This window comes from Lontra canadensis, unplaced genomic scaffold (genome assembly GCF_010015895.1).
Source record: "Lontra canadensis isolate GAN:19392208 unplaced genomic scaffold, GSC_riverotter_1.0 scaffold38, whole genome shotgun sequence".
Taxonomy (NCBI): Eukaryota; Metazoa; Chordata; class Mammalia; order Carnivora; family Mustelidae; genus Lontra; species Lontra canadensis.
Genome location: NW_022631032.1, coordinates 4835664 through 4857692, shown reverse-complemented (window position 1 = coordinate 4857692; position 22029 = coordinate 4835664). Strand labels below are relative to the sequence as shown.

The following is a 22029-nucleotide window of genomic DNA, read 5'->3' as shown; positions in this document are numbered from 1 at the left end:
ATTATTTATTTATTTATTTATTTATTTGTATTTATTTACTTGTCAGAGAGAAAGAGAGCTCACACAAGCAGGCAGAGAGGCAGGCAGAGGCAGTGAGAGAAGCAGGCTCCCTGCCAAGCAAGGAGCCCGATGCGGGACTCAATCCCAGAACCCTGGGATCGTGACCTGAGCTGAAGGCAGTGACTTAACCAACTGAGCCACTCAGGTGCCCCTGGACCTTATATTTTGACTCATGATATGGCAACAAAAAAGCAAACAACCCACTAATGATATTAGTGATGAGAGCTCAAAAATTAACCAGAGTTGTGTGTTAATGAGTGAATACAGGAGCTACTTCACCCGTAGAATATTAACACTGGAAGGGCCCCTGAAATCCAGTTTCCTCATCTTAAGAATGAGGAAGTTCAGGTACAGAGAGGGGCAGGGATTTTCCCAGTGCCACACACCGGTAAAACCTGCACCCGCACCGGGGCCTCCCGATTCCCGCTCCTGCATTCTTCCCGCTATTAATTTCTACACAATTCTTGAGACCTCTATTGACCGCAGACCACACTCTGTGCCTCTCTGGGACTCCGCCTTCTTTCTTAGCCCCTCCGGAACCAGCTAAACCCATAAGCTCCGTCAGTTGCAGTCAGAGCAGCCCCTGTTCCAGTGAACAAAAATGAAACCACTCTTCAGCTTTAGACTGTTAACTGAACTTGGCAGTAGCACAGGCTACCGACCAGCCGACTGAGGGCATCCCAGGGCTCCACAGCGAGTGTCCCTCATTGCCCAGACATTGCTTTACACCTGTTTCAAATCTCAGTCGGGGTAGAAACAGAACACTAAACTCACATAAAGAGACCTCCTTTCTGAAGAGCTCATCTGGATTTCATAGGAGTGCGGGGACAGAGGTTTCTAGAGGTGGATTTTAAAGCCTCTACACGGAAACATCATCAGCAACTCGGGGCTTTACTGAGGCTCACACAGGGGTCCTGAAGCAGAACTAGGAACTATCCCTCTGTCCACTGCCCCTTTTTCCCCTTCAAAGTATTATGCTTCCTTGGAATATTGCATTCCACCCCCCCAATTCCATTGCTGATCATACAAGTTCATATTGTTACTTTCCTTCTAAAATAACTCTTAGGTCTGAAATATCAGGCAATACGAAAAATTAGAAGGGCACCTGGATGGCTTAGTGGGTTAAGCCTCTGCCTTCAGCTCAGGTCATGATCTCAGGGTCCTGGGATCAAGTCCCGATTTGGGCTCTCTGCTCAGCAGGGAGCCTGCTTCCTCCTCTCTCTTTCTGCCTCTCTGCCTACTTGTGATCTCTGTCTGTCAAAAGAAGAAAAAAATTCTTTAGAGAAAAATAATAAAAATTAGAAAAGGGGGGTGAAATCACCCAGTTTTCCACCCAGTAAAGCCCGTCTTAACATTTTGGTGAATTTCCTTCCTGTTAATTTCTGATGAATAGGGTTGTTGTTAGTGACCTTCTTCACCTAGTTATAGTTGCAACTTGTAGCTGTTATAGTGCTTTTTGAATCTCTAATGACTGCCAGTATATATATTAGTGTATATATCATAATCACTTAACCATTCCCTTCCTGTTAGATTTTTGTATTTTAGTTTTAGGGTGGTTTTTTTTTTTTTTGATATAGTTGTTTTCTCATTTAAAAGAATGCTGTTATGAACATAGTCATGCTTAAAGCTACATGAGAACAATTGCATGTCACCTATATGCTGCTTCTCATCTTTTTGCAATTGACACATTTCGTGGTGAGAACGTTATCTAATGAAATGCATCTCCGACTGGGATTGGAGGCACCGGCAGCAGGTGCAGGAGCTGTTGGAGGAGAGAAGGACTGCTTGGAACAGGAGTTGGCAGGTCCTCTCGGTGCTGTAAAACTGCACCAAATAGATATGCTCCAAATTCATGCTTTTCTTTTCCTTTTTTTTTTTTTTTAGATTTTTTAAATTTATTATTGGACAGAAAGAGAGATCACAAGTAGGCAGAGAAGCAGGCAGAGAGAGCAGGGGAAACAGGCTCCCTGCTGAGCAGAAAGCCCCATGTGGGGCTCGATCCCAGGACCCTGAGACCATGACCCCACCCAAAGGTAGAGGCTTAACCCACTGAGCCAGCCAGGCGCCCCCAAATTCATGCTTTTCTAAGGCCAGCTCTGGCCTCCCACGTTGCCATTCACAGGCAGGTGTTAATGCAGAGAACTCTGTGCCTCGAGCCCTGGCTGAGCCCGGGGAGGGGGGGTGGCGCTGGGCGGGGGAGGAATTAGAGTGGATCAGAGGGCAGGCAGCCAGGGGAGGGAGTGGAAGTCAGACTTACCTGATGGGTGAAGCACTGGGTCAGCAGGCCTGGTGGCAGGTGTCATGGCCATCTGTCAGGCTCTTGGGCAGGGGCGTTCCTCAGACGGATGGTGCATGGAAAGCAATGCAGACTCTTAAAGGCATCTGAGTCACCTTCCCTAGAATCCTTCAGGCCACTTCTTCTCATTGGCCTAGGTTATTAGGGCAAGACTCCATTAAGATTATAAAAAGAGAAAAGGATTTGATTTACCTTCATAATAATTTACCTGCCTATTTACATCTGGTACAGTCTATTTCTAGACATTCGATTCCTTTTTACCATTTCTTCTCTACTTGTAACTTTCCCCTCAAATTTAAATAATGATAATAATTAATTAATACCTCTAGAATTTATTTATAAACAAGTATTTAGAGAGCTTAGTCTGTTGATGACACTGCCCTAACTGGTTTAAAAATATTATCTCAGGGCGCCTGGGTGGCTCCGTGAGTTGAGCATCCAACTCTTGATTTTGGCTCAGGTCATGATCTCAGCGCCCTGAGATGGGGCCCCTCGTTGGGCTCCACACTCTGTGGGGAGTCTGCTTGAGATTCTTTCCCTCTCCCTCTCCCTCTGCCCCTCCTCTCACTCACACTTGCTTACTTTCTTTCTCTAAACAAATAAAATCTTTAAAAAAATTATCTCATTGGGGTGCCTGGTTGGCTGGGTTGTGAGTTCAAACTCCATGTTGGGCATGGAGCCAACTTAAAAAAAAAAATTATCCCATTTAATCTTCATAGCAAGCTGTGAAGCAGATACTGTTATACCCCATTCCACAGATGAGGGAACTGAGACCAAGATGTTAAGCAACTTACTCCTGGTCACACCACCACTAAAGAACTCCAGAGTCCATAGCCCTCAGGAGAATCTGGTGGAGACTGAGGGGCAGGCAGAGGCTTGGGGGGCTGAAATGACAATAGAAGAATGCTGGCTGGTTCGTGTTCTACCTCTGAATATTCCTAGAAACCCCACAGAGAATAATCAGATCTTTTTCCATAACATGAGGAAGTTCTTAGGGGTAATCTAGCTCCTGCTGTTTATACACAAAGGAGATCAGGAAATGTCCAAAATAGTAATCAAGCAAAAGTGGACCTGAATGGAAGCAATAGTTTCTGGTGAGTATGAGTAAGAATGTTTATGAAGTCTTCTCTGTATGTGTAATGGTACCTGTTGGAGAGAGGGCCACCTGGGAGCACCTGACAGGGAGGGGGGAGGACAGAAATTCCACCCAAGGACTGGGCATATGGGAACAGGTTCCACAGGAAATGGTCAGGACCCAGGAGGGGAGAGAGGCTGGAAAAGTCAGGGGAAGAGAAGATGAGGACTCAGCAGCAGGGGTTGGGGTGGGCCATGCAGAAATCTAAGTCGTGATTACCGTCAGAAAGGTTTAGGAGGCCCTAGGCAAGGTCCTAGGGAGCTAGGCAAAGAAAACACCTGAGAAGCATCCAGGAAGGGGCCAAGTCAGAGACTGGGCAGGGGGTTGGGGGTACACAGTGAAGGGAATAAGGGGAGAGAAGATTATAGAAACTGGGGTGCAGAGTCCAAGAAGACTCAGAAACACCTGACTTCATGCTGAGAGTCTGCGATACGAACTCAAGGTTCCCAGCATTTCCCTCCTGAGAGTAAGTTTGGTCTTAGAATCTAGAGTGGGATCGAATTGGTAGATTGGAAGTTAAGCATCCATAGCCAATAGTCTGAAAATAGCCAGTACGAATATGATGCAGCCTTGGCGTTCTGAGCAGGGTGTGATAGCCCTTCCCGACACCAGTCGAATCAACTGGGATGTCTGCGATGGGGAGAGGTCGGGCCCCCTCCCTCCACACCCCCTGGTCTTAGCCTGTCAAAAGGAATATGGTTCACTGGGGCAACATTTTAAAGATTTGCAGGGGACATTGAAATAGTTCTTAAAGGCTGTGGGCAAGAGAAGAATGAGGTGAAAACAAAGATGTTGTTTGCAACATTCTCTGAAGAGCCAGAGATCAGCTCGGGGAGAGAAATGGGGACCTTCTGAAAGTGCCACTGTAACAGAGGGCAGCATGGAATAAGGGAAGGGACAGGGAGAGTGGGGGGACATGGTCACTGGTCCTTTACCAGATGGGAAGAGAAAGTAATGACCCCGGGGCTCTGCCAGACAGACCTGCTGACCTGCCGTAGAACTGCTGGAAAAGAAAACTGCACTTGTACTTTTCTAAGAAACTGATCACAGTGGTCTGGTGACCTGCTGGGCTGTTTGCACCTGGGACCTCAGGCTCCCTCTGCTTTGCTGCAACAGTCTGCAAAGGGGCCATTTCCATCCCTGAAAGGGCTGCAAGTTGCATCTAGGGCCCTGTGCACACTTGATCTTGGGAGAGAATCCTGAGGTTGGCACAGAGGAGTGACTCCATGAACCATAGAAGCTCGGTGATAGAAATTCTCAGAGTAAGCAGGAAATTTTGTGGTCAGCTAGTCCAACATCCTACAAATGGAATTTGCAAATACTGCAAATTTCCATCAGTGGAAAGTGGAATCAACTTAGCTAGATGCCAGCAGCAACTGAGGGGGGAAAAAAGTGAAATAGAGTATCAATGAAATTAGCTCAGTGAAACTTGTGTTTCTGTGATGTAGCTGTTGCTATGTAGTATTCCGGTCAAGATAGAAACTGCAGTCCAGAAAGTGTAAGCAACTTGGTACAGGCCAAGCCAACCCTGAGAAGACCAATCGCACAGGCCAATGATGCCTTCTCTCCACCTCCCTCCCACCCCTCCAACCACAAACATACCTAAAACTTACACATAATTTGCTCTGGTATGTCGTGTAAAGAACATGGTATTTGTGGTCTAGGGCCGGGTTCAAGTCCAGCTGGGTGACCATGGGAAACCGTCCGGCTGGTTTTTCTCAGGCAGCATCTCAGGGACCCCCTTTTCCGGATCATGAGTTGGGGGAGTCTTGTGAATTAGGCTTTCCTGGGTCTCCTGAATCATAACTTGTGATTGGGGACTAGGACAAGCGAGGGACCAGCCAAGCCATCTGCATGTTTAATAAACTCCTTAGGCACCTTTTATGCACGCTCGTTATGCCAACCAATGGTCTTGACATTTCTGAGCTTAAAGTTCTGATGGGTGAGGCGGAGATGGTGACAGCACCTGGTCATTGTGAGGACCAAGTGGAGAGTTAATGTGAAGGTACTCAAGTCTACAGACCTGAGGTATCACCATCCTACAACATCCTTCTCAAAATGATGCTTTGGGGGAAGAGAGCGCCAGAAGGGGACGGGGTGGGGTGGGGTAGGGGGAGAGTCTGTGCATTTGACGGCACCAAGAAAGTTAAATAGGGAAATGAGCCAATGGGCGTCTTTTCTACTTCTGTCTCTTTCCCTCTTCCAACTTCTGTCCTCCAAATTTCTCTTCCCACTCGAGTCTCCGTGGCAGCACCATGCCCATCCACGGACATGTGTTTCAAGTGGGCTCCCTGCCCAGTGATTGATTGATGGTGATACATAGGGCAGCTGTCCGTCTGATGCATGCTTGAGCCTTCTCAAGCCCACTGTGACGTTCAGGTTCCTTTAATAGGAAATTCTCTCAGTCCTGAGTGCAGAACGCTGGGGCCTGGTGGGACTGTTGATTCAGCCCTTACTGGGTGCTCACTGTGTTTTACACTCAGCGGAAGCCTCCCAGGATACGCCATGGATTTGGATTAGTGCATGAGTAGGGCTGCTGGTGCAGACGACGCGGGCCCTGGAGGCTTCCATTAGAGACGCAGGGGCAGCTGCTGTTTCAAGGGAAAAAAGGCTTTGTGCTTGGCTCTGTGAGACAAACTAATAACTCGTGGTTCTTCCTGGTGAGAAGTGAAGGTCTTGGTGTTCAGCTAGAAGAGGTGGTTCTTATCCTGGGGTCTCTCCCACCAGTTTTGTTGGTTCTGCCCCAGAACCAGTCCAGTGGGGAAGGGCCAGGCCCAGGGGGAGGGCGTGACGGGGCACTGAGGATGGTTCCTAAGTACGATGTGACCCCTCTTTTTCCCTTCCCATTCTTTTCCCTGGTCCCCAGTGGCTGGGCTAAGGGAAGCCAATTCTATTCTTCTTCTGCTCTGCTTCTCCTTTGACTCGATGCCTCCTTTTTTGTGTCACTGGCAGCCTCTGTTTTCGGCGGATGGGTCCAGCGAGGGATGGAGACAGGGAAGGTTGCAAAGGTTAGGAGGAAGGAGATCGTCTCTTCCATTATTTCCAAACTTCAACTAGAAGCATGTAAAAATGAGTGAGTTAGAAATGGTGCCCAGGCAGAGTCAGAGGGAGGTTACAGGGGCGGGGATGGGATAAAGAAGTGAAGAGACTTACTGGAGAAGGGGGTGAGGGCCCAGTTAGCTGGAAGCTTAGCAAAGGAAAATGAGAATAACTCCAGGAGGATTTAGAATCAGGCTCAGTCCTGGGCAAGCTCCAGACTGTGGCCCAAGCTAGCGCGGCGGGATGATTGAGTGGCATTGTGTCAATTACTTTATTTTCTTGTTTTCTTTCCCATTCCCACTCCCTTTTCCATCTTCTGCCTTCTTTCCACTCTGAATCCCATCTTTCCCCCTTTGTCTTCCTCTCCTCCTCTTCTTCTCTGCATGCATCCTTTCTCCCTTCCCCTCTGGCCCACCATCCCATGTCCCCCATTTCACTCCACGCCCTACCCCAAGCTCTCTGGTGGATGTGAGTTGACCGTGGTCCTCCAGGACTTCAACGCGGGCCACAGCAGCGAGCTGACCATCCAGGTGGGGCAGACGGTGGAACTGCTGGAGCGGCCCAGCGAGCGACCAGGCTGGTGTCTGGTCCGCACCACGGAACGGAGCCCCCCCCAGGAGGGCCTGGTTCCCAGCAGCGCCCTGTGCATCTCCCACTCCCGAAGCAGCGTGGAGATGGACTGCTTCTTCCCCTTGGTGAAAGGTAGGGGGAACTGAGGGGGTGGGCACGTGCAGAGGGCCGCTGGGGTGCTGGCCCACCCTAACCCCAGAACGTCACAGAACTAACCTGTCTCGTGAACCCATTAGGCCTTGTGGGGTTCCTCTGGGATCTGCTTGTGAAGGGAATGGGTTGGGAATGTGAAGAGAAAGAGCTATCTAGCGGCTGTGTGACTTTGGAAAAGTCACGTAACTCACTTCAAGTGAGTCCATCTTGAAATGAAAGCTGAATTGGATGGCCTCTAAGACCTCTTCCAGCTCTCCCATGACATTCAGAAAAGTCTTCTTGTACCCGTGGCCAGCACCTAGCCTTCTCCCTTCTGTGCTGACCCACACTCCTGCTCCAGAGCTATGCTGGGCTCCCCAACGGGTTTGACGCTCCCCTCAGCCCTGCCACGGTTCGAGACATTTACTTACAGAGTTCTAATGGATAAGTTATTTGAGCCCTGGCTTCTGTTTTATTTAAGCTCTGTTATTTATTTTCTATAAACTCCCTGTTTGTTTGTCCACTTTCCCCTCACACCAAGGAGACTGAACTAGTTAGAACAGTGACTCTCCAAGGTGAAGGGTGTCTCTGGATTGGCGGCATCAGCATGCCTCGGGAACCTTTAGAAACGTGAATTCTCAGACCCTACTCTGGACCTACTGGGTCAGGAACGCCTTGTGGGTGGGGGGATAATGGTCTGTGTTCTAATAAGCCCTCCAGGGACTCTGACGCTCACTCTAGTATGAGAACCACTAACTTCAAAAGACAAGGCTGCCAGGGGCTTGAAAGGCTTTCACCGAGTCATTATGTCGAGTAAGCTGAGGCCCAGAGAGCAACACCAAGTTCTCCTGGTTCTGAGCTTATTTTCTTAACTGGCCAGATGATCTACATCAGGGGAGACTTCCCGTGCAGACCCGTGCTGGGTATTTATGACATGGAAAGAGGGTAGGGACCTGTTGGGAGCCAGGGACACCAGGGTCACCATGGAGACCCACTGACAGACTTCCTGGTAGGTACTGAGAGGGCCAAGTACACTTCTGAAATAGTCCTGCTTCTCGAATTCCATCTGGTCCGCCTCCACAGCCTGACTTCCTCCTTTCATCCACCAGATGGCGGTAGCAGGTTGCATTATTCATGCTGCCTGACTCCTCCAAGAGTGGCCCTGGCGTTTTTTCCACCAGGAGAAAATTGGGAACTAAAACCTGATTCTCTTCTCTAAACACACACACACACACACACACACACACACACACACACACACACACGTGTCCCTCTCCCCCAGTTCAGCCATCACCTACTTCCCCCTTTTCTCTGAAAACCGAGGAGGGACGGGGTCAGGAAATTGCATGGAGTCTGAATTGTTGCTACGGCCCCTGGGTCCTTGAGGTCGCCACTGGAGAAACTCACAGTATCAGGGAAGAGATGATCTGTGAAACTCAGGAATGTGGTTGTGTTGGAAGTCTGACTGAGGGGAAACTGGGGCACAACGGGGCAAGAATTGTGAGGGGCGGGGGTGATGTGAAGTACACACAGCACTTGGAACAGTGCCCGGCCCGCATGCTGTACATGGTCTAGTTGTTATATTGTTTGTCCTTGGTCAGTCAGCAAAATAGCTGCAAACTCCCCCACATCCCTTCTGGAGACCCCCATCTTTGGAGACAAAACCAAGGACAGCACGTCCTGTGTGGGGGCAGTGGGGGGTAGGTCTGCAGGTGTGGGTGGTTCCAGAAGGAATGGCTCTACTTCCAGAGAAGAGCTGGGACTTCTAGACTTAGGCCTGGCCTCCCCAGCCTGTGGACCCTAGATCCCCTCCTGGCCTCCCACAGGTGGGTCCCTACTGCTTGCAGAACGTGGCAGGAGTAAATTCACAGTGCAGAAGCAGAGAGCTGTCAGATGGGGTCTGTGATCCAGGGTGAGACCTCTAGTGGGGATGGTGGAGAGGTAAGGGACAAGGGACACTAGGGAGGAGGGATGGAATAGAGTGGACAAGAGATAGGGAGGGAGGCAGGCATGGAATTTTCCAGCTCTCTCCACCAGCCTGCATGCTTCTTAAAGGCAGTCCCCTACCAGTGCCTACCACCCATTTCCTTGGCTCTATTTGTTGGCAGGCTGGTTCCCCTCTCTCCAAGCATAGGCCACTGAGGGGGGGACTTCAGAGGGCAGCCTGTGAGCTCCCACCGCCCTCTCCCCCGTGTGGGCTTAGTACACCTGGGGGTCCAAGTCCTGGCAGTTGGGGCACCATGGGGTAGCCCTTAGGACCCTAACAAGAACTCTTCTGAAAGTTTGTGACCTTGTGCACCACCCCCGCCCCCCAGCTTGGAAAGTGCCCCCCTCTGCCCGAAGTACTGGCCTCTTAGCAGAAACTCCTTCTCCCATCCCACCCAGCTGCCTGCCGGCCACCTGGCCTTTCCTCCTCCCAGCTGATCTGTCTCCGGCAGGCGCTCCTCCTTTCAATGCACAGCTGGGCTGAGAATAAAACATTCTTCTGGGCTTGTGGCCTCATCCCAGGTCACTAGAGGTCAGAATCTGTTTCTTTTTCGGTTCTTAGAAGGGAACTAGTCCTCTTCACCTTTGCAGAGAGCATCAGGTCAGTGTGCCTGTGGGCTGTGAGAGGGCAGTATCTGTAGGAGGTGCCAAGCGCCACATGAGTGCTCAGGCGATGACCATTGCCCCCAGAAATGGAGGCAGAAGAACCTCAGAATGTTAACACTGAGGAGGACACGTGGGAGAACGATTAGACATGGCTCTAACCCTAGCTGTGTAGAATCACCTGGAAACTTTACCAAATGACAACATCCAGTCCCGACCTAAAACTACTGCATTCAGAATTTCTGAAGTGGGACCTGAGGGCCAGTGTTTTTTAAATGCTCCTTAGGTGAATCCAAGGTCCAGCCAGGGCTGAGAAGCAGGGCGCTACCCAGTTTCCTTTCTTCTAGGGGCACCCCTGGGCACAGGAAAGCGAGCTGGCTTTTCAGAAGCCACAGAGAAAGTTGACGGCAAAGCTGCAATAGAACCAAGGTTCCCTCCTCCCTGCCCAGAGCTTTCCACCACGCACTCTGCCCCTCAGGCTTCCGGGCGGCTCGAGGCTTCTCTCTTGTCTGTCATTCCTGCGCCTTCTCAGGAGACAGTGGTTGGTTGTTTCCTTCTGATACATCGGTGGCGGGGCTGATGATAGCACTGTGTGACCAAGTGAGGGGGGCCTGCCTTTCCTATGACTTTGTTGCCATCCTCCCTGGGCTTGGACGTGGGGGGAGGGGGGGACACTCGTCATTCCTCTTCCTCTTCCTCTTCCTCATCTATCCCCTCTCACTTTCTCAGCAGTGAGTGGGGGAGGGCAGCGCCTCCCGCAGGGCAGAGACTTTTGAGCAGTGGTTTCAACTCTGGATACATCTGAGAACCACTCGAAGGAGACTTTTGCGAAGTCTTCTAATGCCTTACATGCCCATCACAGACCAGTTAATTCAGAACCACCCAGGTCCTGGGCTTCAGTATTTCCTCGGTTCCTTGGTAATTCTGATGTTTCATGAGTGTTGAGAGTCCCTGATTTAGGGGGTCAGCTGCCTTTACTAGGAGACAGTAAAGATGAATTGGAAGGGATTAATATGCAAGTTATATAAAGAACCCCTACAACACAAAAACAAAAAAAATTTTTTTTGATTTAAAAATGGGTGGCTCAGTTGGTTAAGCGTCTGCCTTCGGCTCAGGTCATGATCCCAGGGTCCTGGGATTGAGTCCCACATCAGGCTCCTTGCTCAGCGAGCCTGTTTCTCCCTCTCCCTCTGCCTGCTGCTCCCCCTGCTTGTGTTCTCACTCTTTCTTTCTATCTGTGTCAAATAAATAAATAAAATATTTTTTTAAAAATAAAATAAATAAAAAATGAATAAAAATGGGCAAAGGAGACATTATATTAAGTGAAATAAACCATAATCACCAAAGAACCAATACCATATGGTTCCACTTACATAAGGTACCTAGAGTTGTCAAATTTGTAGAAACAAAGCGGAATGATTGTTATGAGCAGCTGGAAGGAGAAGAAGAATGGGAGTTAGTGTTTCATGGGTACAGAGTTTCAGTTCTGCAACTTGAAAAAAGTTCTGGAGATGGATGATGATGGTGGTCACACAATGGGCATGTTGTGACTCAAACCGTATACTTAAAATTGGTTTAAATGGGAGGGAAAACAGCATTATTCCTGAGTGCCTCTGCCCCAGGCTCCAAAAGCCAGTCTAGGTTTTTCTCTGTGCACCCAGATGAGATACCTGTGTCCCTTTTCCTTTTCTGCAGTGTCTCTGACTCTAGCTGTGTGCCCGGAGAAACAATAAGGAAAGGCCTCTTGGCTTAGCAAAACCGAGGCCAGGGAGGTGAGCCGCACAAGCTGATGTCCTGGAGTCAAGGGGCAGTGGCCCAAGGTGGTGCAGCTTTCTTTGCAGGGACTGCTTTCCTGCGGTGTCTCCTGATGAGTTCTCTATCACCACCCTGCTGGCCTCAGGACTGGCTTGCCCAGGCTGTGGAGGGTATGAAGGTATAGGACAGTGGCGGACACCTGGGCTCTAGAGGCCCATGGCACCAACAGCTTGAAGATGCTGAGCCAGTCCTTGACGCTATTGGCTTACATGAAGTCTGTGGCCAACTCATCAAAACGCCTGACATTTACTGAGTCTCCTGTGGGCCAGGTTTCTGAGTTAGTGTCTGAAGATGAGTAACCACTATTTTCTCATTTTATAAACACAAGGAAACTGAGTCTTGCTAAGATTAGGCAACTTGCCCAAAGTCACATAGCTTGCAAGTGGTGGACCTCAATTTGAAGTCAAGTCCGTCCATTTCTCGAGGTCTCCCTCTTCACCAGAGGTGAAGAACCAGAGTTGTGACCTCCTAACTCTGAAGCCAATTGGGACGGGCACTCAAGTTCATTGTGCCTCCATCTGATGAGGCTGCCCTTTATTTAAGGGCAGTCGAGGTGGATGGACATTTAGGGAGAGGTGGCCAGACAGGCTGCTTTCTTACTCTCCCTGCCCCTCTGGCCTCGTGTGCCCTGCGCCCCCCGAGTTAGTAGCAACAGACACACAGGTTTTACCCTGTGGGTGCTTTGCCCACTAGAAAGATCCTGGTGTCCCCAGCTGGGGCAGAAAAACTCCGATCAGCCCTCGGACTAGTAGGCCAAACCGGGACCACTTCTGGTAGGGGCCGGCCTAACCCTGGAGCTGGTCCAGCCTGTCCTGCAGATTTTCTGCAGGATGGGAACTTCCTGTACTTCCTGCTGCCAGGAACCGAAATGGGCCTTTCCCAACCCCTCTGCTGTCAGATCCAGAGACTAAAAGTTTCCTCCTACCTCCTGACTCCTGGAGAATCTGCCAAAAGCCTGTGTCTTAGCTTTCAGGGCCTTTCTGCATTAAGAACAGCTACTCTCAGGTGAGAGTGATGCGCTGAATACAGGATGTTTGCAGTGAAAAATGGCAGTGAAGTTGTCCTTAAAAAACACAATACTTTGGGATAAGAACAAAGGAAACCAAAACTTAATGCATTTGTATGAGAAATGGAACAAACTTGAGTGCTGATACTTCTCAAAGAAAAGTGTGTTTTAAGACACATGGAGAGGCATGGGTAGAGATTCTTGGTCATTTTTCTTGGTCATTTTTCAGAATTATTAAAAGCTAGAATTAAAATTTCTCTATTTATAATTGAATAAAAGTGGCCCTCGATTAGATTTCCTTTCATTTCAGAATATTGGCTCTTACAGCCTCTTGGAAGCTTAGAATTGAAAAGCACAGTAAAGGTCCTCTGGTTGACTCTCTCCCTAATATAAGGAGCCCCTTCTGCATGTCTCTGATGGTGCAGCCAAGCTTTACTTGAGCACTCCCAAAGACGGGGAGCTCATCACTTCCACAAGAAGCCTGCTGCATTTTAGTGCGATTCTAACAGTGAGGAATTCCTGTTACTTCGTGCTGAAACCCGGATACTTCCTGCCCATCCCTCCTCTTGTTCTCCTGTCTCCATTCCCCTACTTGAAACCCCCAGTCCTAATTCTCATGCTGCATCTCCTGATTTTTATCTAGAACAAAGTAATTTGCATATAAGATGTTAGACACTTAATAAGGTAGAGTTTTTCTGTACCTTTTCTATCTTTTATTAATTCCTTAGGACAGAACAAAATATTTTGGATTAAATTCAACAATCCTAACTTGTTTAAAGTGATTAGGTCTGTGTGGCTTTAGAACTCCTCTTTTTATATATATATATATATTTTATTTATTTGTTAGAGAGAGAGACACAGCGAGAGAGGGAACACAAGCAGGGGGAGTGGGAACGGGAGAAGCAGGCTCCCTGAACCAGGTTCATGTCAAGCAGGGGATCCTATGTGGGGCTCAATCCCAGGACCCCGGGATCATGACCAGAGTTGAAGGCGTTAACCATTCTTGGATCTAGGAACTTGCAGCTGTCCAGCTTCCCCCCTGCACATCAATTCCCCCTTTCTAGTCCCTCACCCGCACCTCTGATCTAGTCTTCTTCTCTCTGGGCACAGCTTAGAGGCGACCAGCTTCCACTCGGAGGCTCTCTGTGGGCTCATCTTTCTTCCTGGTTATTCCCTACAGTCATCCCTATTGCTGCTTATTCTAAAAGAGCATGTTTACTACCCTTCGTCCCTATCCTCTTGAGTTACCTGCATGATCCCTTCCAGGCCTAAGGATGTCTGCTTTTTTCTCTCCATATCAGGTGAGCATCCTTAGCAGCTGAGAGTGATGAACCTAGGGGTCCTATGCTTAAACCTTAAATCCACACTTAGCATCAGTATCTTCATTTCAAGGTCTAATTTTTAGGTTGAACCACAAGAAATTGGCATTTTTGTTAGTCAAAAATGGTTGAATATCAGCAATTTGAAATGGTTCAATCTAATGCATGACAGTCACCTTTCTTTTTCTTAGAAGTGAACTTACACATCCTTGAGGAAACAGGCAAGGGTCTGGTTCTCAGGGAGCCAGATGAGCTAGGGAGAGGACAGGGTGGGAGTGGAATGAGTGGAAGGTCCCTTTATCTTAGTTCCCACACCTATGCAAAGGGAAGCTGATAAAAATACCTGTATCTCAGAGTTGCTGGAAGGTTCATAGGTGGCCTTGTTAAGTAAAAATGCTTTAGTTTCTTTAGACTTTTTTTTTTTTTTAAGCAATCTCTACACCCAACATGGGGCTTGAATCTCCAACCCTGAGATCAGGAGTCACATCTGTACTGATGGAGCCAGCCAGGCACCCCAGTGCAAGTCCTTTTAAACTGTAAGGTTGGTCGCATTGTTGTTTTAGGATGAAACACGTATTAGGATGAAACATGTTTAGGATGAAACACGAGGCCTGGCTACCATGAGGCTTTGCCGCAGAGCATAGCAGCAGGCTGAAAGATGAGCAATGACAGGTGTGGAGGCACCAGGAGTCCTGACCTAGGTCTGAATCCCTGCTCAGCTGCTGACTAGCTCATGTTCTTGGGCAAGATCCCCAAAGTCTATGAAAAGGGGCAACAGTACTGCTTTCCCCCGTGTTAAACTTCCCAGCCTAGGTCTTCCCCAGAGGTCAGTTAATGTTGGTCTCCCTACCTGCTCTTTGTCCCAGCTCTGACAGCTTCACAGAAGTGAGTCTAGGGTATTTCCAGCTAGAATCCTTTCCAGGGCTATTCACAGAGTCCAGGTTCGGTTTCTAGTTTCATGCATATTCAATGATTTTATTTATTTGATAGAGAATGAGCAAGAGCAGAGGGAGCACAAGCCAGATGGGGAGAGAGGCAAAGGGAGAACCAGGTTCCCTGCTCAGCAGGGAGCCCGACATGGGGCTTGATCCCAAGATCCTGGGACCACGAACTGAGCCAAAAGCAGACACTTGGCCAACTGAGACACCCAGGCACCCTCCTCCCGTGCATAGGTTCTGCAAAGGGCCCAGTAATGTCTGTAGCCTGCACCCCACTTCCCTCGGTTTCTATTCCTGGCTTATCCTGGGCCCTTCCCCCAGGCTACTACCAGCAGGTCTGTTTGTCTCTATGATTCCCTCCCAAATAATGGTTTACTCCTCTCTTCTAACTTTCTTTCACCTTCTACCAGAGGGTTGAGATCCTATCTGATAATAGTTGAACGGAAAATTCAAAGTTATTCCCTGGCTCACCCCTCTCAGTGACCTATTTTCTCCCAGCGATTAACAGTGGTTATTGAAGGAAGCACTGGGATCACACCGTAGAGATAGGCTGACCTGTGTGATGCAGGGTGGTGCGAGGTGTTGTGTGTTGGGGTGGGTGTGGGGATATCCCGCCTCAATAGGATGGGCCAGAACAGTGGTTATTGACCAACAGTCTGGGAGTCCACACCAGATGGGAGTTTCAGGAAGTGGGAGATGTAGGAGCCATCCAGTCCACACTCCTCACCCCCTCACTTTTTTTTTTCTTTCTTTTTTTTTTTTTCTTTTTTTTAAGAATAAAAGGAAGCAAGGGTAGTTGGAACGTGAGCCCCAGGCCTACTTTGTTCTGGGCGCAGTGTCCAACCTGCAGCGGGCTACTCTCCATCCAGTGTTATTTAGGACATGAAAGGGCTTGGAATTGAAGCCTCACATAGGAAGGTGTCAGGCCAGGCCACAACCTTCCCTAAACATAGCCCCGTGTGGCACTGCCTCCCAGTACAACTGAAGCTGGAGGAGGACATGTGCTGTCAAGGAGGAGAACGGATTTCCCCGGGGCCCTCCGGAGAGATCCTGCCCTTTTCCTCTCTGGAGCCAACCTGCTGTGACTTAGCTTAGGCCAAACGCCCATTTCCAGAGCATGTTTTCCTGCCTTCTGGTGTCCACTGCAAATCTGTGAGGTCTACGTGAAGATGAGGCCCCTTTTCATCCCAATGGGGAGGGGAGGGTGAGACTTGAGTAGCAGCCTTGCTCCTCTGAAGCTCCTGAGCCAGAAGATGGGGCTTAAAGCTGGGATGAGAGCTTTGGGATTCAATCCCAGAGAAGAGAGGCTGCCACTGCCTGTGCCTTCTGAGGAGAGGCTGGAGATGCCAGAGGGGAGGTCACCCCAGCAACCCGAATATCCCCCCAAAGAAGACAGTGCATCTTGCTCTTACAAGAGCTAGCTCAGCTGAAACCACTACCCGCCAAGAGAACAAAGGGGCCAGAAATGCTAGCACGGAATGGGGCTCGTGAAGCAGAGAAGGAACAGGGCGCTGGTGGTCTGGCTGCTGGGAACATGCCTGCCCTATGCACTCGGAAGAGCTCAGAAGTAAAAGGGTCCTACAGGTTGCCAGCAGCAGCCCCCGGAGGCACCTGGAGCAGCCTTCGGCTGTGGCCTTCTGATGCTGCCTGGCCAGACACAGTGGTCGGGACCCTCCTCTCGCCCCTTCAATGCCTTCCCCTGTGTCGCTTGAACCTTGAGAACAGCTTCCCCTCATCCTGGACCCCTGTAGGATCGAAACTGCAACCTGAGCCCAAACCCGGCAAAGTGTAAAAAAGTCTATGAGCCTCTATCTGGTGCCGTATTTCCTACTGGCTGCTTGTCTTCGGGGAGCAGAGAGGCTGGCCCCTCACTGAGCGGCCTGTCCGTCTCTTTGTCCTTGTGCTGGGGATAGGACTGGGCCGTCAGATTTCCCACCACCGCGCCCTAGACCCAGCCAGCACGGCGGATTCCACAGGGTCACCTGCCTCAACTTCAACAAGGCCTTGCAGGCCATGAGCCCTCTGGTTTCCTCCCTTTCTGCTCAGAGGGGCCAAGAGAGACTTAGCCTTGCCAGCTCCCCACTGCTGGGGGGGAAGAGGGGAAGTGTGGGGGCTGAAGACCCTTCTCAGCACAAAACAGGCCCCTGGCTCCTGTCTCACTTCGACTAGACCCCAAGTCATTCCTGGGGCTACAAGGCGGCTCCTACCAATCCTGACCCAGAGCCTGCTCTCAGATATCATCTGCTAGGTCTTCCTTTACCGCAGTGACACAACAAACTTAGGGCAGCACACAACGCACACCTACTCGCTTATAGTTCTGAATGTCAGAACCCCCATGAAGGGGTCACTGGGCAAAAATCAAGGTGTCAGCTGGGCTGCATTTCTCCTGGAGGCTTTGGGGGAGAAGCTGTTTCCTCAACTTCCTACCTTCTAGGAGCTGCCTGCATTCCTTGGCTTGTGGTCCTTACTCCATTTCCAGAGCCCACAGAGCTGCATGTCAGATTTTTCTTCCACAGTCTTGTCTCCCTCCGACCACAGCTGAAAAGGGGCTCTGCTTTTAGGGACTCATGCGTGTGTTCCCTGTTCCAGGATAACCTCTCATCTCAGGTTCCTTAACTTAATCATATCTGCAGAGTGTCTTTTGCCGTAGAAGATAACATTTCCAGGTTCCAAGGATTAGGATGTGGACAGGTTTAGTGGGGCCATCCTCTACCTAGCCCGTGCTCCCACTCTCATGACCAACCTGCCTGACAGAGCTACTCCCTGGTCGAGCCTTTTGTTCCATCTCCTGGCACACTCCAGACCCTGCAGGTCCTCAGATACCTGGATGGCTGGCTGTCACACGTCCTTCGTGTCTCCACTCAAATGTCCCCTGGTGAAACCCCACCCTCCCATTGTGCCGTGTACCCCCCCTTCCCTGTTTTACTTTTTGCATTTATCACCGCATGGTAACATCTGTTGACATTTATTGTCTGTTCCTCCCACTGTCCCACCCCCTCAGTATCCTCTACAAGTGCTGGGGTTTTGACTGGTTCACTCATTACTCTAACCCCAGCGTCTAGAACAGTGGCTGGCACATGAGACGTTCTTGGTAAATATTGATAGGAAGGAGGGAGGGAGGGAGGAAGGAAGGAGGAAGGGAAGAGGACCATTCTTTAAGGGCCTCTAAGGAGTCTGTGTGTGAAGTACCATGTTCATTGTGTTCTCCATCCCCTAAAAACTGTAGTGGAAGCTGACTTAAGCTTTAGCAGGAGGTTGAGGGTGGGAACAGGGAGTAGTGTTCTGATGTCAGTCAGGAGTTTTGACTGAGGAAATCTTCGTATTCCTGCTTCCCAGGAAGTCTTTTCTGGGGGCACATGGACTAAGTCCCTCACATTTATTTGGGATGGGCAATGCCTTCCACATTCCTCTTATTATTGAAATCTTCAATAAACTGACCTGAATTACGTCAAAGCAAAATCCACTTTGCATCTGATGTATGAGAAAGGTCTGCCTGGCACCCCCATGGGCCTACCAGCTCCCCCTGCTCCTCCTGCACCGGGGAGGGGGAGGGCAGGTGGCGCCGAGGGTAGGACCAAAATGGCCATCCCTTGCAATGGCCGCGTAGCGGTGGTTAGCCTCCCTGAATTGGAACTCAGTCAAAGCGATAGACAGGCACTTGCTACTGCCCTACTTCAGGAACACTTCGACCTACTTAGAAGTAAGCATTTCTGGAAGTAGATGAAACCTGGAAGGGTTTGTTTTTAGCAACTCCAGCATCAGTCATCTTTCACTTTGATAAATAGCCTGTCTCCTCCTGAGCTCAGGCGGCTGCTCAGCACAGATCTCCAGGAACCTGCCCTCCCTGCCCGCAGCTCTCCCTCTTTGTCTCTCTGGGACGACAGCACTGGCTACTCTGGGAAGACACCTCTGTCCTCAGTGAAATCCACTGATTTCATCGATATGGCCCAGACCTGCCCCTCCCTCCCTGGGGCCTGGTTCAGACCAGAGAGTGATCAGTGAGACTTCCTTCCGGAAAACAAAGAGGAAGACTGACAGGATATGTTGGGGCTTCATGTTCTTGAGTTTGAGTGAGGCGGCGGAAAGAGGCAGACAGGTGTCAGGTGGGCATGCACGGAACCCATTTACACATGTGGGATGAGCTTAGGGATGCTTTCGTCACTAGCATCTGTGGCCCCCACAGGGCCAGCAATGGTGCAGCGGGAAAACCACACAACAGAGAAGAGATTACCATGCCTAATGCTGGCACTCATGCCTTTTTCTGTAGACATTACTATTAAAATGGCACATATTGCCTGGGAATAGTTACCCATGTGAATATTACGTAGTTCTGTAAGACATATTTGGAGTTCAAATTAAATACAGAAGTAATGCACACTTTGCACCTCCAATCTCTAATCTGAAGAGTTTCTGGTTACTGGTGGTGATTATCTCAGTTCCTCTTTTTCACATAAAGACAAAACCTCTACCTATGCCCCAGTCCTGGTCTGCCTTTAGTTCCCTTTTTCTGCCAAAAAAAAAAAAAAAGAAAGAAAGAAAGAAAAAGGAAAAAAAAATTGAACCGCATTTTACCCAGAACTCACCCCATTCTTCTTTGTCTTTGTTCAGGGTACATGTCTTACTCAATTTCTATTTCCCGTATAAATTTCCCAAACCCCCATATACAATTGAGCTAAGTGACTTGCAGATAGATGTTCAAAAGCCCACCATATGTTGAATAAACATTCAGTAACCATCTTAGAGAATCACCCTGGTATCCACAGTCAGGAAGTTCAGAGGTCAGAAGTCCACATGGGGAAGATGAGGATTAAGGGACTTGCAATTAGCCCCTGGAGAGAAAAACAGGCAGAGGAAGAATAAATGAAGGGCCAATTGTCGGTTTGAGGAAGTGAAAACATCCCACTGTGGATGTCTCTAAACTCCACCTCAACCATGCAGGAAGTTATCCCAGGGTGTAGGTGGCCATGAGCCCCAAGGTCAGTGGTTCTTAGCCCTGACTTGACACTGAAATCTCTTGCAGAGCTTTGAAAGTAACTGTAGATCTGAATCTGGATCAGATTCTGGGAGTGGGCACTAAAAGTCAGAGTCCTTGCTGGAGGAGAAAAAGGCAGGCACGGGACTGGCCAGGGGACAGGAGGAAAGCTGGGTCTGTCTCCACATTCACCAGGAGTCACGTCCACAGCCCTCACAGTGACTATGCAGGCTTGGTATGTAGAAGGTGTGCACTCTACCTGATCTGAGGTGGGGCACTGTCTCTGGCTGGGCTCATGCTAAGAACTGTGTGGGGGTGATTTTGAAGAACTCTGTGCTTGCAAATCTGAAGAGAAGAAGCCTAAAGGACAACATTGGACATATGTCTGTTGGTGGATAGGGCGGATGTCTTAGGTCACCACCCTCCAGTGTTACTGAAGCCTGTGGCTGACATGGAGGAGAGGGCAGTACTTTTAGTCCCTGGTCTCGGGCCCTGCATTATGGTGTATGTCTGGAGGCCCAGTAGGTCTGCAGGCTGAGACCAGCAGGAATTCTTTGGGGTTCACTGTGGCATAGAATGCAGACAAGACATGAAGTGGACACACAAGTGGATAGAAAGCCTAATGGACTTTGGAGGAGGCCCCACCTAGACAAACTCAGCCAAATAAGAATGAGGCTCAGCCATCTGTTCGGAAATTAAGAACACTCTAAAAATATATGCTGTAGGGGCGCCTGGGTGGCTCAGTGGGTTAAAGCCTCTGCCTTCGGCTCAGGTCATGATCCCAGGGGCCTGGGATCGAGCCCCGAATCAGGCTCTCTGCTCCGCAGGGAGCCTGCTTCCTCCTCTCTCTCTGCCTGCCTCTCTGCCTACTTGTGATCTCTGTCTGTCAAATAAATAAATAAAATCTTAAAAAAAAAAAATATATATATATATATATTATATATATGCTGTAGCTCAGGGGTTCTTAGCCTGAACTTTGGGAATGCATGGGTAGGTGTTTGAAACCCTGAAATTAGACATTCAATTGTCTTATGCAAAAAGAAGTTTATCTGGGTTTGCATAGTCCAAGGTACAGTAAACTTTTGGGAAAAAATGTATCTAGTTATTCAGTTAACATCATCAGACCTCTCCCCCAACTTGTCTGTCTTTCAGTCTCTCTCAGTCTCTCATCTCTATCTCTGACTCTCTTATCTCTTTCCTCCATGTTGACTTTATTCTCAGGCAGCTTCTTCCTATGTGGTTATGGCCAGATGGTCTCCAGCTGCTTCAGGCTAATATTCCACCAACTTAGAATCTCGTGGGAAGAGATTGCTGCCATCCCAGGACTTCTTGTTAAGCTCTCACGGTTTACGCTCCTTGGCTAAAATTGGGTCATGTGTTAAATTTGAATCAGTCCCTGTGACTGACTGGCTGAGCCCAGGTTCATGGACCCGTGCTTCGAGTGGAGGGTGGACAGGGAAGGAGGTCAAGTATACCCAAAAATGTGATCTGAGAATGGAGGGCCGCTTCCTCAAAGAAAAACCAAGATGCTATTACAAAAAGAAGGGTCATAGATTGCAAACACATGGGGAAAATTGTCTACATTAGTGGTTCTCAAAGTGTGACCCCTGTACCAACATCAGCATTCTGGGGTAACCTATAGGAATGCGAATTCTCATGCCCCACCCCAGTCCTACTGAATCAGAAACTCTGGGGATAGAGCCCAATCATCTGTGTTTTAACTCACCCTCTAGGTAATTCTGATACATACTCAAGTCTGAAAACCACTGCACTACTGGTTCCCAAACTATGCTACATGTTACAAGCACCTGGGGAACTTTTAAAACTACTAAAGCAAAGATGCACCCAAAGTGAATTAATATGAAGCTCCAGGAGATTGGGGGAGGAAGACCTAGGCATCACTTCTTAAACTTAGTTCCACCCTGGCATCACCTGTGGGGCCTTAAGAAAAACAACAACAAAAACAGCAATCAAAAAAAAAAAAAAAACCCTAATGCCTAGAATTGTTTTATCTTAATTCCCATAAAGTCAACATAGTGTTATATTACTTTCAGGTGTGCAGTATTGCGATTTGACAGTTCTATGCATTACCTAGTGCTCATTACCTAGTACCTAGTACTCTCTAATCCCCATCACCTATTTCACCCATCATCCCCCC

General features: G+C 49.1%; 1 protein-coding gene across 16 annotated transcripts in view; it reads left to right on the top strand.

The window, feature by feature from the left end:
• Positions 1-22029, top strand: part of KALRN (kalirin RhoGEF kinase) — a 658233-nt gene that overhangs the window by 511808 nt on the left and 124396 nt on the right. For all 16 annotated transcript variants that reach the window (XM_032869462.1, XM_032869460.1, XM_032869458.1 and 13 more), the window contains exon 34: positions 6986-7232. In XM_032869462.1, coding sequence (XP_032725353.1) covers positions 6986-7232 — 247 coding nt within the window. The remainder of the gene's footprint in view (positions 1-6985; positions 7233-22029) is intronic.